Consider the following 26,226-nt stretch of genomic DNA (forward strand, 5'->3'; position numbering starts at 1 on the left):
ACCCTATCAATATACTGTATCAGCCCCCAGACATCCACAATCTTTCACTGCCTGAGGCTGTAACCACTCTTTCCCCACTATCACCCAAGGCTACAATTTTCGTTACCTGAGACCTCAAACTTCTGATCCCTCCTCCCAATTAGCCAAACTTCTGATCACATCTTCGACCCTCCATCCCAATTATTTGATGAACTATCCAGACCCTCTGATCACTCAAGACCCCGATTCTGATCACACTCCACACACGAAACTCCAATCCTCTGTTTACCCCCAACTCTGAGCCTCCAATCATAATCCTTATCCTCCAAATACCACCCAACACTCCAAAAATCCATCCAGATCCTCCAGTCATCTAAGACTCTGATCTTTTGATCACCCCTCCCAATGCTCTAATCATTGCTGGCTTACTGCACTGTCTGTTGGGATACAGGTAGCCTGCAGGGATACAGGTAATCTGCAGGGAAAATGGGAAACTCTCATGTAACCTTTGCTCCAAAACGAAGATTACTCCAGTTTCAGTCTCCACGGTGCAGTATGCAGATGACACACGTTCTGAGGCCAGATTCAAGTCATCATTGATACTGCACATTAACTGTACCCTCCTCTTCTGTATACAACTGAGTCATGGACTACCAAGGTTTTTCAAAGTGCTGGAGGGAAGCCACTAACACTGGCTCCACAACCTCCTCCAAGTCCACTGGAAGGATGAGTGAATCAATGTTAATGTCCTTTCATAGTTAACACTGGGAGCATTGAGGCAAGGTTATGCTTCATTAATTCTGAAGGCCAGGTCTTGATGTTCACATGTCTGACACCAGACTCCCAAGTCAGACACTGTATTCTAAGCCCTAGAAGACTACCAGGTGGACAGTGGAAATGATTCAAGGACGTTCTCTGAACCTTTATAAAGAACTCTCGCCAATTCCCAGGAATCTCTGGCCCAAGTCTACACAAAATGGAGAAGAACATTTGGAAGACATTGAGAGCATTATGTCGGTGCTTTGGGAATGCAAAGAGAACAGAAGGAATGCATCATATCAGTCCTCCCTCCCCAGACAAGTACCTCCAATGGCAAGCACCACAAGTTCCACATCAACCACTTCACATCCCATTGAAATGGAGGGTAAGCAGGTCATCCTCGACCCTAAAGGACTACTTAACAAAGAAGTGATACCATTCAGAGCTGTTGCACAATGCTAAGGTAGAAGGTGCTGGAAATACTCGGCAAGTCAGGCAACCTGCGAGGAGGGAGAAACAGGGAAGTTTCAGATCAATGTTACCTGACTTGCTGAATATTGCTAGCATTTTCTGTTTTCATCTCAACTTCCAGAATTTTTTGCTTATGGATTAAAAGTGGAACCAACAATTTGCCATTGTGTCAGTGAGTAAGTACAGTGTGCATTGACTTCAGGAGCTGTGATTCGATACTGTGAAACACAAATGGAGTCACTGACTGTAAGGTGTGGTATAACTGAAATCAGGGGCTGATTATTGTGTAATATAAATAGAGTGAATTAATTGGAAATGGATGCTATTGAGTGATTTTAATGAAGGTGAATTGTTGAGTAGGATGCACTTTAAAAGGTGTCATGGCATAGAAGAATTGGAAAAAATAATGGAACAGAAAATATGTTGCTCAATTGTACATGTAAAAAGTGAGAGTAAGGCAATAGTTACTGGAGCAGGAAATCGCTTTAGACAATCCCTTGAATGCTTTGAAAACAAGAAACATCAGGTGGATTGTGATTCCAAATGATCAATTCAGAGTGGGTATTATTTGCCTGATTTACATATCTCCCCATTAACTTCCATTGAAATTAATCAGAATCAAAATTATGACAAATATTAAAAGTGATTAATTTACTCTTACTCATTTTACATAATTTTAAAACAGTTTACTTTCTACATGCCTAGACAACAGCAGCTGAAGAACCTGGGGTTCTCATCTTTATTATTTCAAGCCTTGTACGGTAAATGTTCAGTAATGGGTCAGTAAATATTTTAGAATTCTGATTCGTAATGTGCTTGTGTTCACTTCAAACTAGTAATTCATCATACTGGAGGACTTGCTTTTGCCAGTTAACATCAACTAGAAAGAATATGCCTGAAGAAATGCTACACCAGTGGAAGCTAGCCTGTTGAACTGAAGAATTCAATGGGACAGTCTCAATAATTCACCCCAGCTCTCCCAAGCTCACGGACTCAGACATTTCTCAATGATCAACAGTGCTGACATCCGGCTCTTTAAGAAAACAGGTGCAGCACATCACAAGGTTTCAAGAAGAATTTAAATGATTTTAAATTTGAAGAGAAAAGCAGTTTTCAAATAGCCTTAAGGTAACCAGAGATCAGTCGATGTTACGATGCAGGAATGCAGAGTTTATGCACAGTCAGCAAAACATTTCTGGAAAAGATACAGATTCTCAAAGGTACTTTGAGTGGATAGAATTTTAAAATGTTGGATGAAACTGAAGCGTTACTTAAAAGGTTGGGTCAAGGCACAAATTTCTCGGTTTAAAACAGTGCTGGGGTACTTGGCAGCATAGGTACAATGTTGGAGTCAGAATGTTTATATTTGCATACACACAAGCACAGCTTCTCTTCAGACAAGTCAAGCAGCTGCACTGTGCTGGACATGGCAAGCGATTGGTGGCTGCGTTCTTTCGACAGGTCTTCTACAGGGTGAGCTCATGCAGACTGCACAGTAGGACCAGGCCTGAGAGGTCACAGTGATGTGAGAGAGGGTTGAAGATGGGGGGGGGGTTTAATGAAGCAACGGTTTGGCATGATTTGCGATTGTCAGTCAGAGATAGGCTCCAATGTATCATGGGAGAACACTGGTGGCTAATGTTTGAGGGGTTGGTGGGGAGGAGAACTGAGATTACGTATGTCAGAATGGTGGATGGGATGGATCATGAAGCCACTTTGGTGACATCTGTGCATGCAGATTCTCTGTGCATTTCCACATTTATTTGTAGATCCTTAACTTTTTGTTATCACTGAAACTGGGTCATGCCGTAGACACAAAAACTGCATTATCAGGTAAAGGTAAGGCAGCACGTCTCTCACAAACGCTTGAAGCTGCTTGCCTACCATCACTTATATTACATTGGGAAATAGTACAGCCAACTTATACACAAAAAGACCCCATAATCAACTGTTTAAGAAAAACAACCAATAAATGCCTTCTTTATCGAGGATATAGAGACATTGTGTTTGCCTTCAAATACCATCAGGAGGTGAGTTTCCCACTTCTGTGGGTTTAGTAGATTGCTTTTGAAACACAGGCCCCAATTTGACATGTATGCCACATACCTATTTGCCACCACGATCTCTTCTGTAGTTACCGGCTGTGTCCGACACCGATCTTGAGAGCGGTGTAGTCTGCGTTCCATGGCTGCATTAGTGCTATGAGATCGCAGTGAGGAGGGAGACTCTGCAGGTGAGGCCTTCTCTAGTTCCTAATGAAATGCAAATGGCAAGAACGTAGAGAGGCAAGATCATTCTCAAAACCTGGGCTAGCACTACCATTATAGGCTCAAGGTCAATGGTTTGTTAAACATTCACTTTTCCTATTTGTAAAGATCGTTCACCAACTCTCATTTCATCTTCACCTTGTTCAGAACAGTTTCGGGCCTGTCTGAAGCATTGGCTCGCAGACACATACTGCACAGAAATGGGCTCTTCAGCTCTAGCACCCATTTACACCAATTTATACTTCTTACATTCCTATAAAGTACCCCCAGATTCAACCACTCATCAACACACCAGTGGATTTTTCAACAGCTAATTAACCCACCAACTTGCATGTCTTTCATCATCAATATCATTATGTGCCGTGTCATATGACGTGGGGGATTATGGTCTCATGACCATGGTTGTACTTGACAATTTTTTTCGACAGAAGTGGTTTGTCATTGCCTTCTTCTGGGCAGTGTCTTTACAAGACGGGTGACCCCAGCAATTATCAGTACACTTCAGAGATTGTCTGTCTGGTGTCAGTGGTCACATAACCAGGAATTGTGATGTGCACCAGCTGCTCATACGACCATTCAGCACCTGCTCCCATGGCTACATGTGACCCTGATTGGGGGGCTAAATAGGGGCTACACCTTGCCCGAAGGTGATCTGCAGGCTAGCAGAGTAAAGGAGTGTCTTACACCTCCTTTGGTAGAGACGTATCTCCACCCCAAAACCCTCTCTTTACCGTACACGTCTTTAGCATGTAGAACAAAACTAAATCCCAAGGGTGAACCCTCACAATAACAGCGAGGAGAGGTAAACTCCACGCACACAAACAGGGAGGACAGGTAACCTCCACACACACAAACAGGGAGGACAGGTAAACTCCCCAAACATACAAACAGTGAGGACAGGTAAACTCCACACACACAAACAGGGAGGACAGGTAAACTCCACACACACAAACAGGAGGGACAGGTAAACTCCACGTGCACAAACAGGGAGGACAGGTAAACTCCACACACACAAACAGGGAGGACAGGTAAACTCCACACACATACAAACAGGGAGGACAGGTAAACTCCACGCGCACAAACAGGGAGGACAGGTAAACTCCCCGCACACAAACAGGGAGGACAGGTAAACTCCACACACACAAACAGGGAGGACAGGTAAACTCCACACACACACAAACAGGGAGGACAGGTAAACTCCACGCGCACAAACAGGGAGGACAGGTAAACTCCACGCACACAAACAGGGAGGACAGGTAAACTCCACGCACACAAACAGGGAGGACAGGTAAACTCCACTCGCACAAACAGGAGGGACAGGTAAACTCCACGCACACAAACAGGGAGGACAGGTAAACTCCACACACACAAACAGGGAGGACAGGTAAACTCCACACACACAAACAGGGAGGACAGGTAAACTCCACACACACAAACAGGGAGGACAGGTAAACTCCACGCACACAAACAGGGAGGACAGGTAAACTCCACGCATACAAACAGGGAGGACAGGTAAACTCCACGCATACAAACAGGAGGGACAGGTAAACTCCCTGCACACAAACAGGGAGGACAGGTAAACTCCACACACACAAACAGGGAGGACAGGTAAACTCCCCAAACATACAAACAGGGAGGACAGGTAAACTCTCCAAACATACAAACAGGGAGGACAGGTAAACTCCACGTGCACAAACAGGGAGGACAGGTAAACTCCACACACACAAACAGGGAGGACAGGTAAACTCCACGTGCACAAACAGGGAGGACAGGTAAACTCCACACACACAAACAGGAGGGACAGGTAAACTCCACACACACAAACAGGGAGGACAGGTAAACTCCACACACACAAACAGGGAGGACAGGTAAACTCCACACACACAAACAGGAGGGACAGGTAAACTCCACACACACAAACAGGGAGGACAGGTAAACTCCACACACATACAAACAGGGAGGACAGGTAAACTCCACGCGCACAAACAGGGAGGACAGGTAAACTCCCCGCACACAAACAGGGAGGACAGGTAAACTCCACACACACACAAACAGGGAGGACAGGTAAACTCCACGCGCACAAACAGGGAGGACAGGTAAACTCCACGCACACAAACAGGGAGGACAGGTAAACTCCACGCACACAAACAGGGAGGACAGGTAAACTCCACGCACACAAACAGGGAGGACAGGTAAACTCCACACACACAAACAGGGAGGACAGGTAAACTCCACACACACAAACAGGGAGGACAGGTAAACTCCACGCACACAAACAGGGAGGACAGGTAAACTCCACGCATACAAACAGGGAGGACAGGTAAACTCCACGCATACAAAACAGGAGGGACAGGTAAACTCCCTGCACACAAACAGGGAGGACAGGTAAACTCCACACACACAAACAGGGAGGACAGGTAAACTCCCCAAACATACAAACAGGGAGGACAGGTAAACTCCACGTGCACAAACAGGGAGGACAGGTAAACTCCACACACACAAACAGGGAGGACAGGTAAACTCCACGCACACAAACAGGAGGGACAGGTAAACTCCACGTGCACAAACAGGGAGGACAGGTAAACTCCACACACACAAACAGGGAGGACAGGTAAACTCCACACACACAAACAGGAGGGACAGGTAAACTCCACACACACAAACAGGGAGGACAGGTAAACTCCACACACATACAAACAGGGAGGACAGGTAAACTCCCTGCACACAAACAGGGAGGACAGGTAAACTCCCTGCACACAAACAGGGAGGACAGGTAAACTCCCCAAACACACAAACAGTGAGGACAGGTAAACTCCACTCACACAATCAGGGAGGACAGGTAAACTCCACACACACAAACAGGGAGGACAGGTAAACTCCACACACACAAACAGGAGGGACAGGTAAACTCCCTGCACACAAACAGGGAGGACAGGTAAACTCCCCAAACATACAAACAGGGAGGACAGGTAAACTCCACGTGCACAAACAGGGAGGACAGGTAAACTCCACGCACACAAACAGGGAGGACAGGTAAACTCCACACACACACAAACAGGGAGGACAGGTAAACTCCACACACACAAACAGGGAGGACAGGTAAACTCCACACACACACAAACAGGAGGGACAGGTAAACTCCACACACACAAACAGGGAGGACAGGTAAACTCCACACACACAATCAGGGAGGACAGGTAAACTCCACTCACACAATCAGGGAGGACAGGTAAACTCCACTCACACAATCAGGGAGGACAGGTAAACTCCACACACACAAACAGGAGGGACAGGTAAACTCCACACGCTCACAAACAGGGAGGACAGGTAAACTCCACGCACGCAAACAGAGGGGACAGGTAAACTCCACTCACACAAACAGGGAGGATAAGTAAACTCCACACACACAAACAGGGAGGACAGGTAAACTCCACGCACACAAACAGGGAGGACAGGTAAACTCCACGCACACAAACAGGGAGGACAGGTAAACTCCACGCACACAAACAGAGGGGACAGATAAACTCCACACACACAAACAGGGAGGACAGGTAAACTCCACACACACAAACAGGGAGGACAGGTAAACTCCACGCACACAAACAGAGGGGACAGGTAAACTCCACACACATACAAACAGGGAGGACAGGTAAACTCCACGCACACAAACAGAGGGGACAGATAAACTCCACACACACAAACAGGGAGGACAGGTAAACTCCACACACACAAACAGGGAGGACAGGTAAACTCCACGCACACAAACAGAGGGGACAGGTAAACTCCACACACACAAACAGGGAGGACAGGTAAACTCCACATGCTCACAAACAGGGAGGACAGGTAAACTTCCCAAACATACAAACAGGGAGGACAGGTAAACTCCACACGCACACAAACAGGGAGGACAGGTAAACTCCACACACACAAACAGGAAGGACAGGTAAACTCCACACACACAAATAGGTGGGTTAGGTAAACTCCACGTGCACAAACAGGGAGGACAGGTTAACTCCACGTGCACAAACCGAGAGGACAGGTAAACTACACACACACAAACGGGGAGGACAGGTAAACTCCCCAAACACATAAACAGGAGGGACAGGTAAACTCCACACACACAAACAGGGAGGACAGGTAAACTCCATGCACACAAACAGGGAGGACAGGTAAACTCCACGTGCACAAACAGGAGGGACAGGTAAACTCCACACACACAAACAGGGAGGACAGGTAAACTCCATGCACACAAACAGGGAGGACAAGTAAACTCCACGCATACAAACAGGGAGGACAGGTAAACTCCACGCACACAAACAGGGAGGACAGGTAAACTCCACGCATACAAAGAGGGAGGACAGGTAAACTCCACGCATACAAACAGGGAGGACAGGTAAACTCCACACACACAAACAGGAGGGACAGGTAAACTCCCTGCACACAAACAGGGAGGACAGGTAAACTCCACACACACAAACAGTGAGGACAGGTAAACTCCACACACACAAACAGGGAGGACAGGTAAACTCCACGCATACAAACAGGGAGGACAGGTAAACTCCACGCATACAAACAGGGAGGACAGGTAAACTCCACACACACAAACAGTGAGGACAGGTAAACTCCACACACACAAACAGGAGGGACAGGTAAACTCCACTCGCACAAACAGGGAGGACAGGTAAACTCCACGTGCACAAACAGAGAGGACAAGTAAACTCCACGTGCACACAAACAGGGAGGACAGGTAAACTCCACGCATACAAACAGGAGGGACAGGTAAACTCCACACACACAAACAGGGAGGACAGGTAAACTCCCTGCATACAAACAGGGAGGACAGGTAAACTCCCCGCACACAAACAGGGAGGACAGGTAAACTCCACACACACAAACAGGAGGGACAGGTAAACTCCCTGCACACAAACAGGGAGGACAGGTAAACTCCACGTGCACAAACAGGGAGGACAGGTAAACTCCACACACACAAACAGGGAGGACAGGTAAACTTCACACACATAAACAGGGAGGACAGGTAAACTCCCTGCACACAAACAGGGAGGACAGGTAAATTCCACACATACAAACAGGGAGGACAGGTAAACTCCCCAAACATACGAACAGGGAGGACAGGTAAATTCCACACACACAAACAGGGAGGACAGGTAAACTCCACACACACAAACAGGGAGGACAGGTAAATTCCACACATACAAACAGGGAGGACAGGTAAACTCCCCAAACATACAAACAGGGAGGACAGGTAAATTCCACACACACAAACAGGGAGGACAGGTAAACTCCACACATACAAACAGGGAGGACAGGTAAACTCCACACACACAAACAGGGAGGACAGGTAAACTCCACGCACACAAACAGGGAGGACAGGTAAACTCCACGTGCACAAACAGGGAGGACAGGTAAACTCCACACATACAAACAGGGAGGACAGGTAAACTCCACACATACAAACAGGGAGGACAGGTAAACTCCACTCACACAAACAGGGAGGACAGGTAAACTCCACTCACACAAACCGAGAGGACAGGTAAACTCCACACACACAAACAGGGAGGACAGGTAAATTCCACACACACAAACAGGGAGGACAGGTAAATTCCACACACACAAACAGGAGGGACAGGTAAACTCCACACACACAAACAGGGAGGACAGGTAAATTCCACACATACAAACAGGGAGGACAGGTAAACTCCCCAAACATACAAACAGGGAGGACAGGTAAATTCCACACACACAAACAGGGAGGACAGGTAAACTCCCTGCACACAAACAGGGAGGACAGGTAAACTCCACGCGCACAAACAGGGAGGACAGGTAAACTCCACTCACACAAACAGGAGGGACAGGTAAACTCCACTCACACAAACAGGGAGGACAGGTAAACTCCACGTGCACAAACAGGGAGGACAGGTAACCTCCACACACACAAACAGGGAGGACAGGTAAACTCCCCAAACATACAAACAGTGAGGACAGGTAAACTCCACACACACAAACAGGAGGGACAGGTGAACTCCACGTGCACAAACAGGGAGGACAGGTTAACTCCACGTGCACAAACCGAGAGGACAGGTAAACTACACACACACAAACGGGGAGGACAGGTAAACTCCCCAAACACATAAACAGGAGGGACAGGTAAACTCCACACACACAAACAGGGAGGACAGGTAAACTCCACACACACAAACAGTGAGGACAGGTAAACTCCACACACACAAACAGGGAGGACAGGTAAACTCCATGCACACAAACAGGAGGGACAGGTAAACTCCACACACACACAAACAGGGAGGACAGGTAAACTCCACGTGCACAAACAGGAGGGACAGGGAAACTCCACGTGCACAAACAGGAGGGACAGGTAAACTCCACGTGCACAAACAGGAGGGACAGGGAAACTCCACGTGCACAAACAGGGAGGACAAGTAAACTCCACGCACACAAACAGTGGGGACAGGTAAACTCCACACACATAGCAGCAGAGGTCAGAATGGAAGCTGGGCCACTGGCACAGTGAGTGGGTGGCTCTATCAGCTGTGTACTGTGTTGCTCTAATGTGCTAGTGGTTCTTCTTCAAACCTTATGTTACTTCTGTATACAAGAAATCAAAACCAGCTATTTCTCTTGCTGATCATTAATGAAATTAATTGCCTCAACCCCCAACAAATCCCCATCCACTGAAACATGAACACTAGCTTTGATAAAAAAAAAGACTTTGTTAAATATTCTGTTGGAGTGCTAGCAACATGTTCCTGCTGCATTGTGTTCTTAACCCCCATGATGCTACCTCTTATGCCAAAAGCTATGATAGAAACAAGGTACTAAAGTGCAAAAGGTGGGCATCTGTAGTCCACATAAGATGGGAAACTTTTAAACTTTGGTATTACTTGATTATTGATGACTCAGTAGGCCAGTTCTTGAAAGAAAGTGGCTGCCTTAATGCCTTTACTGAGGGTGTCATCGTCTGACATTGTAGGCTAATCCATTGCCCAATTATGCTTATAGCACTTGATCTACTTTGTAGATGTTGAAACTATTTAACTGTGATCCTTTCCCTCAGTGGCTTCTGTCACCACTGGAGTGGGGTTCCCAACCTTTTTTCTGCCGTGGACTAATACCATTAAGCAAGGTATATGGACCGCAGGTTGGGAACCCCTGAGCTCGAGCTTTCTCTTGTATTAACTAATGTTCCTTATTTCTCCCAACATTTGTCTTCATACAATTTTTCAAGTCATCCCTCACTTCACGGGATGTAAATTAGACTTAAATGGATTTGAATACTCCACAATGCAGCACTTACTTTAAACAGTGACATCTTTGCAGCAACACTCATCTTTGACCTTGCATCCATCTTTTCATCCTCTGCAGAAAAAATACAGGAGATAAACAGGCTTAGTGAAAGGATGAAGATGAGTTCTACTTGCAGTCCAGATTATACCTCCATGCACTAGCACGCAATTTATAGAGAGCTCACAGAGGCAATGGGTCATCCGTGTCCACACTGTAAACCGGGAGGAGAAAATGTTAAGCAGAGAACATTCATTGAGATCACTTCTATAAATAACCATTCTATTGGCTGATCTGTCAGTGCAGAGCAAGCAGAGAAACCTAGTTAGGCAGTCGGTTATGATGGGAGGGTGGAGAGCTCATGGTGGTGGTGACTCAGGGTTGGAAGGGAGAGGGGGATCAGCCAGGAGGGAGAGCTTAAGACAAAAATAAGAGATGCTTTATAATCAGCTGCAGTGGTAGGCATCCCGAGCGAGGTGCTCTGAAAGGGATAGATATGAACTTCTTCAGAGAGAATTGATCCTAATTGTTCCAAGCACTGGAATCTGTCTACTCTGAGGCTGACGAAGAAGGCCCTGAACTTGCTGCAAAACCCAATTTACAACATGTCTGCAGACATGCATGAGCAGAAGCACTTTATAGATGAGCTACCTGACGTGTGTTGCATATCTTACTACACTGCTCAACTCTAGTACTCCTGTGTATTACCATCCGCTCGACATGGAGGACCAGGAGGTAATTTGGAATCACGTGGCAAGGAACAGTTTGTTCTTAGTAATCAGTTTTCCAGTTAAGTTCTACTGAATGCTGTAATAAATGTTATGAAAGGCAGAGAGGCACAGCTAGTGCAGCCAACACCTCAGTGCTCAAGACCATGGTTTCATCTCAACTTCTGGTGCTGTCTGAGTGAAGTTCGCACATTCTCCCTGCATCCCACAGCATACAGGTTGGTGGGTTAATTGGCCATGGTAAGTTTGCCCCTAGCGGGCAGTAAACAGAACAAAATAGGTTTCCTGGTGGATTTGTGTCAGAATCAGAATCAGGTTCCTCATCACGGACATGTATCATGATATTTACTGCTTTGTGGCAGCAGTACAGTGCAAGACAAAAAAACTACAAGTTACAATAAGAAATTTTAAAAAATAAATAGTGTAAAAGAGTGATAGTAAGGTAGCATTCATAGGTTTATGCACCATCCAGAAATCTGATGGTGGAGGGAAAGAAGCTGTTCCTAAAACATTGAGTGTGTATCTTCAGGCTGCTGTATCTTCTCCCTGCTGGTAGTAATGAGAAGGGGGCACGTCCCGGATAACTGAATGTGAATGGGTACATGATTGTGAGTGCTGACTTGTGGGCTGGAGGGACTTTTTGATCCTATGAATTTATAAACTTGTCTTTGTCCTACATCTCTTAAATTTAAGGATTAAAATATCAACTAATTTTAACCAGATTTAAATTTAGTAACTATTTTAATATGAGCCACTGTATCTCATATTCCTATTTTTAATTATGGCTGCCTCTCAGAGCGTTCCATTTCCACACTTGTGTATTTACTTGCAGCCTATGCTCTCCCACAACACCACAACCCTACACAGATACTCCTGCCATGCACCTTGAGAGGCAATTGACAGTGGGCAAATCACATCCCACCCTGTGTGTTGTTGGGATGTGGGAAGAAACTGGAGCACGTGGAGGAAGGCCACACAAGGCGAAGGTACACACTCCACACAGACATCACTGGAAATCAGAATCTCGGCTGCTGGAGCTGTGAGACAGTAAATCCACAAACTGTGTCACTGTGCCACCCTGAGTTTAGACACACCATGGTCACTGAGCAGACTTGAGGGACTAAGTAGACATGCTCCTGATTTTATCTTCAGTAATGAAGCACCAGTGGCCACTGGGCATCACCATCTTGAACAATTGACATTAATGGGCCCTGCTTCTGTTTTTGCACCAGATTATCTCACAAGCAGGAGCCAACTGGGACACTATCATCATGAGCACTGGCCTTCCCCAGCATCCAGAGAACCTTCAAAAACCAATGCTTCAAAAAGATGGCATCCATCATTGAGGACTCTTGTTCACTCAGGACATGCCCTTTTCTCATTGATATAATCAGGGAGGAGGTACAGGAGGTACAGGAGCCTCACACACTTAACGTTTCAAGAACAGCATCTTCCCCTCTGCCATCAGATTTATGAATGGACAGTGAACACTACCTCAGTATTTTCCTCTGTATTTGCACTACTTATTTAACTCAGCAAGTCAGGCAGCATCTAATGAAGTGAATACACGTCAACTGTTTATTCTTTATCATTGATGCTGCCTGACCTGTGGCACTCCTTCAGCATTTTGTACATGTTGCTCTGGATTTCCAGCATCTGCCGAATCTCTTTTGTTTATTATTTAATTTAATTTTTAAAATACATACTTATCGTAATTTATAGTTTTTATTATGTCTTGCTCAGTACTGCTGCTACAAAATAACAAATTTCATGACATATGCCAGTCATATTAAACTTGATTCTGACTCTATGATGGAGAAAATCATCTTCTCTGGTACCTGGTCTTTTTACTAATGCACCATGAACTTCAATTTATCATTCATGTCTCCACAGTGGGGTGGGTCTCTGTGAGGTCTGAAGCTACAGCCACAGCAAACATACTTTCTTCTTACACAAAATAAGTTTGCACTGTGCAGCACAGGATCTTCCATTATTACAAGGATGATTGCAGGAACTTAATTGTATCAGTTTCCGGAGAGGACAGACACATATCCTTAACATTATGCAGTGAATGGATATGAGCCCACAAATCCACACACAGATGATTTTGCAGAGCTGTTGACTGCACGTCCTCACCATCTTGCACTCACACCTGTGCTAGAAGAACAATTCCAGAGAGTAATGATGCCAAACGCAAAGTTGTTTTTTTGAACAGTGAAGTTCCACATGCCTGATCTTTCTAATTATAAAGGACAACACTTTATACCTTTTTATATGGAATTTTGTAACTGGCTAATGAAGACTACTTGAACATGCTTACTGCACCATGGAAAAATCTTCTTGCATCAATACTTAAAATACTTTGGGACATGGCAGTTTAATATGTAATGAATCAGCCCTGCCTGTGTAGACCAACTGAGGACATCTAATTGCTAATCGGAATAGGTGACATTTACTTCATTCTGACAAAAGGTTGTTGAATCTCGGGGTTCCCAACCCTTTCATGCCAATACCAATACCTAGGTTGGGAACTCCTGCTCTCTCCCCAGCACGATTCCCACTCCACTCAATAGTTCCCCCCCCACCCCCATGATTCAGTCTGCCAGGGACACCTACTTCACATGAACAAATAAAAATTTTGGGAACAAAGTGTGCAGTTTTCAAATTTGCAGATGATATCAGACTGGACTTAGAGCTTACTCTGAAAAGAATGGTACAATAACACAAAAGATTAAGGAAATATCGAGGTGGCAGTTAAAGGAAATTTATGCGATGTCAGTGTGAGGTGATTCTCTCTTGTGGGAACGTAGGAAGAGAATGAACAAATTATGGCAAGTATCACATGTCACTGATGCAAGCTGATGACTATTTGTCAGAGTAAGCTCAAAGTCCAGTCTAACATCAGCTGCAAATTTGAAAACTGCACACTTTGTTTCCAAGATTTTTATTTGTCATGTTAAGTAGGTGTCCCTGGCAATGTCAATGTCAATATTTATTGATCAACCCTGACTGTTTTGACTCAGTGTTCAGTTTGGCTATTTCAGTGTGGAGTTAAGAATCAGTTCAATTACATTGGCTGGGCATTAGATGAATTTTCCTAAACAATCAGTAATTTCATGCTCAGTGTTACAGCTCCTAGTTTTTTAATTCCAAATGCAGTATATTCTGGTGAATTGGGCCATCAGTTAATCAGGGTAGCCCCTTATTTAGGACAAATCTTAAAGAACAAAAACTAATGGAGAAAATTGCCAGGATTCCCTTTGTTTATTTGGGACACAATGCTGCTCAATTGGGGCAGGACACTGTTCTCAAATAGGTTCTAGCTAGCATCAGTTGGGCCCACCATTGTAACCGGGAGACACTACACCAAGCTTCAAGTGAATAGTTTTTAGGTAGCGTCAGTTTTGTATGTTTGTGTTCAAAAGCATTGATATTTGTCACTGATAATTGGAAAGAAATAAGTAAGACAATTTCGAACTGTTTTGCTCACTGCGGTTTCAAGCATTCAGATCAGGAGTGAAAATGAAACCATTTCACTATTTCAACAAGTTAAGATCTACAGAGAATTTAATGGTATTGATAATCATCTTGAACGTTACAATGAAAATGAAGACCTGGAGGATGCAGGTATCAATAGCATTGTATGAAGGCAGTCCACTATCTGCACCAGGTGTCTGTGCTGATGTTGTTCATTGTGTACACTGGATGAATTCCTCCATTGATAACTGTTAGGAACTAATACACAGTTTTAGAGTACTGTAGTAATATTGGTTGTGTTCAAATTTATTCTGATTTTTATTTAAATAAATAATTTGTTACCCAGTTTGTATTTTTATACTTTTTTTAATTAGTTCCATGAAACTTCAGCTAATTGGGGGCAACCACTTAATTGAGCCAAAATGTATTGGTCCCGATGTGTTCCAATTAGACAGAATCCACTGTATACTGATGTAAAACATAATCTAAATTCAGAATAGCTGTGGCTCCATCAGGATTCAAGATTCAAAAACTTTATTGTCATTCTAACCATACATCAGCTCTGCAGGGCAGAATGAGACAGTGCTTTCCAGGAGCAGTGCAATCATAACATAACAAACATAACAATAAATAGTGTTATGAATGCACCACAGCTCTGAGGGGCCGAAGGGTGCGGGGGAGAGCCCTCCTTTGTGAGAATCGCAAGAGCATTATTGGGTTGGTTCAGAGGACCCAGGAACTGAGAGAGAGAGACCTGGCCATTGTCTCCTGGAGAGGACGTTTGTGGATTGGGGACTATGCTACCTGCAAGCCCTCGGGCAAAGTGGGCTGGTTGAGAGAGGGATTGCATCATCCCAACCTGATTGACATCTGAGACCCTGTGAGGAAGTATAAAAGAGGGTCTGGGGGAACAACCCCTTTCAGACGCACCAGAAGAAACGCTAGCGATCCCGTAATAGCAGGAAGCCATTTGAAGGAATCCACGTGCGTTCGGTTCCCTTGCCTGGGGGCTGGTGGCTGGTACCACGGAAAACGACTTGGAACTAACAATGGGGACCCAACTCCCCCGACACAATGGATTGGCCTCATAAAAGTCCCGGGCAAGTTTAAAACCGTCTCTCTTAAACCCAAAAGCTGCAGCTTGAAAGGACAGTGACTTTTATCTTTCCATCGGACAATACAATATCCCCTAGACAAACGATAGAGCTATTGCTTAATTGATGATTATTATTATACCCACATTTTTCGATTGAGTATTGACGACGTATTTTATCTGAATGTCTGTATTAATCTTATTTTTGTGCCCCTTTATAAATAAAGACTTTTAAAAATAGTACCATCAGACTTCAATGGTCCTCTCTATCTTTGCTGGTAAGTGACCCAGTTACGGGGTTCGTAACAATAGTAAAACACAACAGCCACATATCACTGATCCTGATTGAATAGTGCACTTCATCTCTTGGCAAGTCTTGATTCTTACTCTTTCTTTTATTTTCTAAGTAAGGCTATCCATCAAGTTTCCTGCTTTCACCCTCCATAGGCACCAATTTCTGTCATACGGCAAGTGTGTGGTACTTTATCACGGTCTACTGGAAAATGATTGTACTGGAAGAGCAGAACATAGTTCTGGACACCACTTCAGAACTTTTGAGAATTGCTGTGATTTGCAGGTTATGTCTTGTTGCACTAGTTTCTTTATTCCTGTTGCTTTGGAGAAAATATCTTGCATTTATGGATAGTTCTCTGTCCCTTTTGAGCAGATTACATATCTGGGCACCAATAGCAGTCAATGCATCACTGTATTGGAACGGGAATTAAAATGTGCATTTTGGAAGCAAGAGAAGTCTCCTCAGTTTGGTATCACATCAGCTAATTTTATGCACTTATAAATTACATAAGAACATAAGAAGTAGGAACAGGAGTCGGCCATCCAGCCCATCAAGCCTGCCCCGCCATTCAATAAGATCATGGCTGATCTGTCTGTAAACTCAGCTCCATCTACCTGCCTTTTCCCCATAACCCTTAATTCACTTACTATGTAAAAATCTATCCATCTGTACCTTAAATATATTTAGTGAAGAAGCCTCAACTGCTTCCCTGGGCAGAGAATTCCACAGATTCACCACACTCTGGGAAAAACAGTTTCTCCTCATCTCTGTCCTAAATCTTCTCCCCTGAATATTGAGGCAATGTCCCCTAGTTCTACTCTCACCTACCAATGAAAACAACTTTCCTACTTCTATCTTATCTATCCCTTTCAAAATTTTCTATGTTTCTGTAAGATCCCCTCTCATTCTTCTGAATTCCAGAGAGTATAGTCCCAGGCGACTCAATCTCTCCTCATAGGTTAACCCCCTCATCTCTGGAATCAACCTGGTGAACCTCCTCTGCACTGACTCCAAAGCCAGTATATCCTTCCTCAAGTATGGCCTATAGTTGCCTGTCTTTTGCCTACATCCTTTTTTTAAAAAGTAGCATGACATTTGCTGTTTTCTAATCCGCTGGCACCTGCCCAAGTCTAGAGAGTTTTGATAAATGATCACAAACATGTCTACTATAACGTCCACCAATTCCCTCAGCACCCTGGGATGCATCCCATCAGGACCAGGGGACTTATCTACCTTCAGGCCCCTAGTTTGCTCATCACTATCGCTTTAGTGACAGTGATTTTATCGAGGTCCTTACCTCCCATTTCATCCATAACATCCTTCTTTGGCATATTAGATGTGTCCTCCACCTTGAAGACTGACACAAAATAGTCATTCAATGCCTCAGCCATTTCCTTATCACCCAATATCAATTTCCTCTTCTCGTCTTCCAAGGGACCAATGTCATCCGTCCTATTCCGCTTTATATATTTATAAAAACTTTTGCTATCTGTTTTTATATTTTGTGCTAATTTACTTTCATACTCTATCTTCCCTTTCCTTATTTCTTGTTTAGTTGTTCTCTGTTGCTTTTTAAAGTTTTCCCAATCCTCCAGTCTCCCACTACTCTTTGCAACTTTGTACACGAGCTTTTAATTTGATACTATCTTTTATTTCCTTAGTTATCCAACGCTGGCTCTCCCCACACTTACTGTCCTTACTTTTAACTGGAATATACTTCTGCTGAGCACTGTGAAAAATCTCTTTGAAAGTATTCCACTGTTCCTCCACTGTCCTACCAAATAGCCTGTGCTCCCAATCCACATTAGGCAACTCCTCCCTCATCCTGTTGTAGTCTCCCTTGTTCAAGCGTAATACACTAGTTTTAGATCTAACTATTTCATCCTCCATCTGTATGTGAAATTCAGTCATACTATGATCACTCTTTCCAAGAGGATCTCTGACTAAAGATTGTTAATCTTACCTGTCTCATAGCACAGGACTAGATCTAAGATAGTATTTTCCCTTGTGGGTTCACTAAGATGCTGCTCAAGAAAGCCATCACGGATGCATTCTATGAAGTCCTCCTCAGGACTTCCTTGACCAACCTGATTCACCCAATCTATGTGGAAGTTAAAATCTCCCATGACAACTGCCGTTCCTTTCTTACAAGCCTCAATTATTTCTTGGTTAATCACCTCCGCCACTGCAATATTTTATTAGGTGGCCTATAGAGAACTCCCAACTGTGATTTTTTCCCTTTACTATTCTTAATGTCTACCCAGATGGACTCAACATTCTGCTCCATAGATCTTATATCGTCTCTCACAATCGCCCTGATCTCATCCCTAATCAAGAGCACCAACACACCTCCTCTGCCTTCCTGCCTATCCTTCCGTATTACCTGATATTTAATTCCCAGTCATCTCCACCTTGTAACCAGGTTTCTGTAATGGCCACTAAATCATGCGCCTTGGTACTGATCTGTGCCACAAGTTCACTAACCTTGTTTCTAATACTAGGGGCATCTTGATAAATTTCCCTTTTCCTCATTGTCCTTTTAGAATCTAGTGACCTATGGGATTTTTGCTTTTTACTTTTGTGCACTCTACTCTTTACTTTTTTCTTCACTAACACTAGCTTTGGTCTCTGTATCACTTCCATCTTCTTTTCTTTAACCTGTCTGAAGAGTAGAGGCTTTATGTTCTTTGGTAGTGTAATTCTCATCACCTCTGATTTACACCTCTGCCACAGCTCCTCTGGTGGGTATGTGCCAATCTCCAAGTCTTCCAGCAAAACCAACAGGATCGCCACAAAATTGCAAGGAGTTGAAATGATTGTGGAGGTGAATTTTGGCATCAGTGGTGATGAGGAGTGTTTCCAGGTTGAGCAGGTAGGTCCAGATGGTGGTGCAGCAGAGTATGAGAGACTCTTTAAACTCACCCAGCTCCAGAGCAGGTGATATTGTGGAAAAAAAACTGGTTGGCTTACATGTGACCGATGACAAATGAGCTTAAGGGCAATTGTCTCTGGACTTCATCTGGCAACACTGGAAAATGACATTACACTACTAATCACATCATTTAATTTATAATGGACAGTCGCACAAGCATAACATATTCCAGGAAGTCATCATCACCAAATGCCCATTACTCCACTGGCATTTACTTGTTACTCCAAGAAGTGCCTAGACATATATTTGTGAGAAGTGTGAAATAAAAGCAAATGGTCATTATTGTGTTTCGCTCCAAGTAACAGTTCCATAACACTGAAACAGGCAAGTTTAAGCAGTTGAATTTCTTGATGGCTAATTCTTAACACACATAGGAATATCCCATGTTTATCAAAACGGAGACCAACTCAAGAGCACAGCAGCTGAGCAGATATCTTAATCCCTACCAGCTCCACCCATCTAATTTTACCGACGCCAGCGACCTGTTTCTTTGCAGCACCCTGTAAACTAAATGACTCACAGCATGGAGGCTTGGATTCTTACTCAGTGTCAGGCTGTGATTCAGCAGTAGCCTCCTACCCAAGTCTGAATGCTGGGATGGCTATTTGGGATATCTGAGCACAAGATATCATTTGGGGAAAAAGAAGAGATGAGGGCTTTCAAAGTGTGGAATAGCACAGAAGGAGACCCTTCAGCCCACTGCATCCATGTCAAACTTTGCGACCATCTACATCAGGAGTTCTCTATCTTTTTTATGCCATGCAGCCTTACTATTAACTGAGGTGTCCATGTTCTCCAAGTTGGGAACCCCTGACCTAAACCATCCCATTTGCCCACATTATGTCCATATTCATCTATACTTTGCTGATTCAAGTACCTGACTATATGCTTCTGGAACATAGTGGTTGTATCTGATTCCACCAGCTCCTGTGGGAGCAAGTTCCAGATATAAACAACTCCCTATGCAACATACTTTCCTTTCAAATCCCTTTTAAACTTCCTTCCACTCACCTAAAATCTATGCCCTCTTCTTGATACCTCTGTCAAGAGAAAATGTTTCTATCTATCCTGTCAATAATGCTCAGAATTTCAAGTATTCTGTACCTATCAGATCACACCGAGCCTCCTTCACTCCAGGGAAAATAAGCACAACCTAACCAATCTCTCCCCAGTCTTCATTAATCTGCTTGGTTACCTCCTCGATCAAATTACTGAGGTAGAATTTCCCCCACAGGAAGTCTTGCTGGTTATCCCTTAATGGTTCCTGCCTTTTGGAATGTATACAAATTCTAACCATTAGAATTATCTCTAATGATTTTCCTCATATTAACATAAGATTCATTGGCCTTTGAATGTGTATCTGACTTATCCCTGCTGCCTCCTTAAGTAAAGAAATAACACCAGATATTCTCCAGAGACACAAGAGATTCTGCAGATGCTGGAAATCTGGATCAACAAACACAGAGAATTCTGAACAGCATCTGTGGAGGAAAATGAAGAGTCGACATTTTGGGGAAGAGGCTTCATCAGGACGATGATGAAGGGTCTTGGACTGAAAGATCATCTGTTCATTTTGCTCCACAGATCCTCCAGCATTTTGTGTGCTGATTAGCTATTCTCTAGTCTTCTGCTACATTTCCTGTTTGCAATGAAGATGTAAAAATTACCATCAGCTATCAGCTATCTCCTCCCTTGCTTCCCATAGCATCCTGGGATGAATTTCATCTGAGGACTTATCCACCCTTAGAGTACAGTAAAAAAACTCTTAGGCACATAGTCTTATAACTAGGTTGGCTAAGAATTTTGCACAGTACTGTATTTGTTGAGGTGGAACAGAGAGTGAGTTTGTAAATCTGATGGGAGCAAAAGATGTGGTGCAGACACAACCAGCCCTGAGAAAGCAAACAAGGTCATTTGATTCCAAACATTTGGTTTATTGATCATTACAGAATGTCTCTGATGCTTCCTACTCCCTCTCCTCTCCCTTCCCCTTTTCCCAACCATGACTCCCCTTCTCCCTGTCCTTTCCCACTCTCAGTTCACAATAGATAACCATATCAGAATCAGTTTTATCATCACTCACACAAGTCATCAAATGTGGTTTTTTTGCAGCAGTACAGTGCCATACTTAAATTACTACAGAACTGTGCAAAAGTCTTAGGCACCTAACGAACATACAATATATGTGCCTAAGACTTTTGCACAGTTCTGTATATGTCCCGCAACTTTTAACATTTCCTTCTTCTTAATACTGACTAACCAGACTAATAATGTACCCTGACTTGAACTCATTATCCTCCACATTCTTCTCTTTGGGGAATACAGATGAGATGTATTCCTTTCAGACCTTGCCTACATCCCTTGGCTTCACACATTATTTAGTCCTTTGGTTCATCCCCTCATCCCCTGAGTACCTTCTTGCTCCTGATATACTATAGATAATTTTGGAACTACCTTTAATTTTGAAGATTTCACAGCCCTTTGTTGTCTTAACTATTTTTTTGTAATTCTCTCCTATATATTCAATATTCCTCAAGAGACTCCCTCAATCCCAGCTGGCTATCCCTGTGAAACGCTTCCTTTTTTTCCCCTCTGATCAAACCTTTAATAACCTTTGTCATCCAATATTTTCTAATCTTATCTTTGCCTCTCACTCTTACCGGAACATGGTGGCTCTGAACTCAGAGTGATATTTGTCCCTCAAGCAACATCTGTACAACACTTTCATTTATATTCCTGATGCCTGTGTGAACTTGCAGTGCAAAAAAAAAACCTGGTCGTTATAATTATCTTATTGCAGCAGTCACTTCACATCAAAAATATTTCTATATAAATATTCCTATATATTAAATAAGTAGTGCTAGAAAAAATAGTGAGGTCGTGTTCAATGTCTATTCAGAAATCTGATGGTAGAGGGGAAGAAGCTGTTCCTGAATCATTGAGTGTGTGTCTTCAGGCTCCTGTCCCGTCTCCCTGATGGTAGCAATGAGAAGAGGGCATGTCCTGGGTGCTGGAAAGGGTAGTGCCCATGATAGAGTTGACTGAGTTTAGAACTTTCTACAGCTTATTTCAATCCTGCACAGTGCCCCCAAGCATGAAGAAATGCTGTGCTGTGTCCCGTCCTCAAAATATTCAAGACTGAGATTTCTACTTGTGGTTCAGAGGTTGAGTCTGCTGGAGGAGCATCTGAGGTGGGAAATGCTTCAGGTCAAATCCCGCATCAGGACTGTGACGAGGGAAGATAGCCCATTTAACAAGAGGGTGAGTAGTAATTAGGGACCAGTAGGTGATTAGTAGACCAAGGAGAGATGAAGGATGTTGAGCAGATGAAGCCAGGTATGGGATGGGGAAGAATGGACATTGGTGGATAATAGGTATAGAGAGCTGAATTTCATAGTACATTTGACATTGGTGAAATGGAAATTATAAGAAATGGAATAGAAATAAGAGCTAAGTATACAGTATGTGGTAAGTCCAGGCCAAATGTAGGTTTAGAATTCCACCCTGACGGATAAAATGTGGTCGAAATGTGCACTAACGAACCCGATTCCTTTATTGTAAGGATTCCGCATCAATAATCTTTTGGATTGATTCATGGTGGCTGTGTTAGCATGGTACTTACCCTCGGTGTTGTCTTTGCTTACATTCAACACACAAGTTCTGTAAGATTAAAGGAGTGAGAGAAACTGAACATTAGTCACTGGCAACCTGTAGAGAAAGTTGTTGAACAAAATTAAACTCACATTTTTCCCAACATATCTTGTAAACTTTAGAACTCCAAAACTTAAATAACTTATAAATTGCCACTGCTTTATAATCCTGAAATTCAGAACGACTTCCATTGATGATATAACCCACCTTTTGCCCTTTAATATATATGACATACGTGCCTATTGCAACAGACTTCACTCACAAACATGGACAATTTAGGCAGAAAATGAAACAAGGTAAGCAGGCTCACCTTGTCCTTGTGGTTTTAAGTGAGTCAAAGTTAACTGGGAGCAAATGCATGCGAAGGAGACCAGAGGTCAGATTATGTTCTTTACTGATACTGGAAGCTCATTAAAACAGAGTAAGGTGTAGATTTACTCTACCTTTCCATTCAAGCAAATTACATCTGACTTTTGCTCCACCTTAACTGCCTTTCACACCACTATGGTCTAACTCTGAGAAAACACTGGCATTGAGAATCACTATCTACTAGCATTTACAGTTTGGGGGGATGGGGGGGGGGACAGTTTCAGATTTCATTGGTCCTCTTGTGAAACCGGACCTTTCATTTCACTCCTAATAGTTCTGTTCTGCTTTTAAGATTCTGTCCATTGTACTGCACAATAACAAATTGAATTTTTTCTGAACAAAAAAAAATCAATCTTTTTAGAAAAAAAGATAACAAAGTCAGGTCAGTATTTGAGTGGTCCATTAGGTTTCCAAGCTAGGAGAATGAACTGAGATCATAAAGAGTTCTGTGTAAATGTTGTCCCATTGTTCCAGTACCATTAATCACAATGGTGTCTGTTCAGTGAGATATCACAAAAGCTTACATTGTTAAATAACCTTGAATTCTCACTAGTGCTGGGAAAGTTAGTCTGCCTGCATACAATGTTTCTCTAAGCACTTAATTGCATCTACCATGCAGATAGCAAAGTAGACCTCTGCGCAGTGTTAGGATCACTAACACTACCTGAGGCATGAATGAGATCCTAGAACTGGATTTCAGATGGGGGAGCACATTTAGCTAGAATTCTACACTGGATCACTACATGTAAACTAGGTTAGAATAGCTGTGATGCCTCATCAGTTGAGCAGACTGCCAACTAGCTCTATATGGGTTCCACACGATCTGTGAGTCCAGCAGAAGTGAGAGCCCTTAACAAGTGAGCTAAGTTGAGGAGTGTGGAGGAAATGGGATCAAGCACAAATGAAGGCTCCATTTTCTGTGCTTTCTGGACAAAACTCACTCCTGATGCAATTATTTATTGGGGGAAGAAATACACCAGCAAGTCAGGCAGCACCTATGGAAGGAGAAAGAATCAACATTTCTGGTGAATCTTCATCAGATTCTGCAGCCTGAAAGATTAACTCAGTTTCTCTATTCACACATGCTGCCTGACCTGCTGTTTCTGGTTTGATTTCTGTATTCCAGTACTTGCATTTTTACTAAATTTCAAAGTCATGTAGCTGGTGTCTAACCTTTCTCTTAACTGAAAGCAAGTGTTCATGCACATCCCATCCACGCCGTGTCTTACCGTTCGGCCACCGTGAGGGGCTGAGTCCTGAAGCGATCGGATGTTTTGCGGTTCACCCCGGGGTTAATGTAGCGCCTGGGCCTCCGGCGCATCTCCCAGCCGCATGCTGTTGCCAGACCTGTGCTGGCTGTGCCATGAGCACTGTCACCACTAGTTCAGGAGAAAGAGAGAAAAGACAGGAGAGCAAACAGACAGAATGGAGTTGGAGGGGAAGAAGACTGCAATGTGAGAATGGAGAAAGGCAGAAGAAAGGAGCAGTGAGAGGTTTAACCCATGTGTGAACAGAATCAAAAGAGAGTGCAAAGGGTTGTAGACTCAACCATCTCCATCACAGGTAGAATCCTCCCCACTATCGAGGGAATCTTCAAAATTTAGTGCCTCAAGATGTCATCCATCATTAAAGACCCTCACCATTCAAGATATGCCCTCTTCTTATTAATACTACCAGGCAGGAAGCATCGGAGCCTAAAGACACACACCCAACATTTTAGCTTCTTTCCCACCACCATCAGATATTTGAATAATCCTTTGCATTATGTAATTATTTTTATAGATTATTATAGCTTTTTGTATTTTGTATGTGTTGCATCGTGCTGCTGCTACAAAATCACAAATTTCACAACACATGTTAGTGATAATAAGCTGGATTCTGATATTAATTGGGGAGGGAAAGACCCTGGTTCAGTGTGTGTGCTGAAGGTATCAGGTAGTTGAAAAGAATCCAGCCTTTACATTTCCAAAACATTGAACTCTGGCCATGAATCGTTTACAGAGCCAGACTCTAAATGGAAACAATCAATCGCATTGTATAAAACTAGCCAGGACTGTGCACCGCAGCAAAGTAGCAACAAAGGGGCACATTGAGTTGAAGTCTCACCGTCATTCCGTTCTGCCATTTCACTGTAATTTAAACTCAGGTTGTTGCACCGCAAGCAATGTTACTGAAGCCCCATGGGCTCAGTCAACTCTTTACTTCTCTGTTGCTTTCTCTTGGTTGATTTCTCTTTCCATCTCAAACTCCCAGACAGATTCTTACTCAGTTGTAGCTGAAGGCAGCACCTAACGTGTCCTCAATTTCCAAACTGTCATCACACCATTGCTTATATATTTAAATGTAACTTCTTTTCCACATTACTCAGGAGAACTCGCATTTCCCTGGAAGCTGATGCTTGTTTCTACGAGGGCTCCTTCTTTTGACGCTCAAATCCCATGTGGATTTTTCTAAGGCTTTATCTGCACAACCTGCACTGTTATTTCCCAGTTACTGTCAAGCAGAATGCACCAAGACCAAAGCAAAAAAAAACAGGAGGGGATATCAAATGAAAGAGGATATTCAGACAGGAGGACAATGGAGGAGGGAGGAGACCTTAGCAGGTACTGAGCCTAACAAGCAGCAAAGAGGCAACAGGAGCAAATAGGCATTTCTATATTACTGAGAATTTAGATTACAAAACCGTAAGACATAGGAGTAGAATTAAGCTATATGGCCCATTGAGTCTGCTCTGCCATGGCTGATTTATTATCCCTTATCCAGGTATAAACAGACTCAGAGTCATACAACATACATATTGGCTTTTTGACCCCATTCATCCATGCCCATTAACATGCTTATCTGACAATAATCCCATTTTCTTGGATTGGGCCCAATCCCTCAATTCC

At 43.5% G+C, this 26,226-nt stretch overlaps 1 protein-coding gene across 7 annotated transcripts in view; it reads right to left on the reverse strand.

Annotated features, from left to right (window-relative positions):
- The window catches only part of LOC132384541 (supervillin-like), a 244,447-nt gene that overhangs the window by 104,083 nt on the left and 114,138 nt on the right, over positions 1 to 26,226 (reverse strand). For 4 of the 7 annotated variants that reach the window (XM_059955702.1, XM_059955703.1, XM_059955705.1 and 1 more), the window contains 4 exons: positions 24,568 to 24,717; positions 22,941 to 22,978; positions 10,807 to 10,868; positions 3,316 to 3,461 (listed from right to left, as the gene is read on the reverse strand). In XM_059955702.1, the coding sequence (XP_059811685.1) occupies positions 3,316 to 3,461; positions 10,807 to 10,868; positions 22,941 to 22,978; positions 24,568 to 24,717 (396 nt within the window). The remainder of the gene's footprint in view (positions 1 to 3,315; positions 3,462 to 10,806; positions 10,869 to 22,940; positions 22,979 to 24,567; positions 24,718 to 26,226) is intronic. The other 3 variants (XM_059955704.1, XM_059955707.1, XM_059955708.1) reach the window with 2 other exon arrangements.

Source organism: Hypanus sabinus, chromosome X1 (genome assembly GCF_030144855.1).
Source record: "Hypanus sabinus isolate sHypSab1 chromosome X1, sHypSab1.hap1, whole genome shotgun sequence".
Taxonomy (NCBI): Eukaryota; Metazoa; Chordata; class Chondrichthyes; order Myliobatiformes; family Dasyatidae; genus Hypanus; species Hypanus sabinus.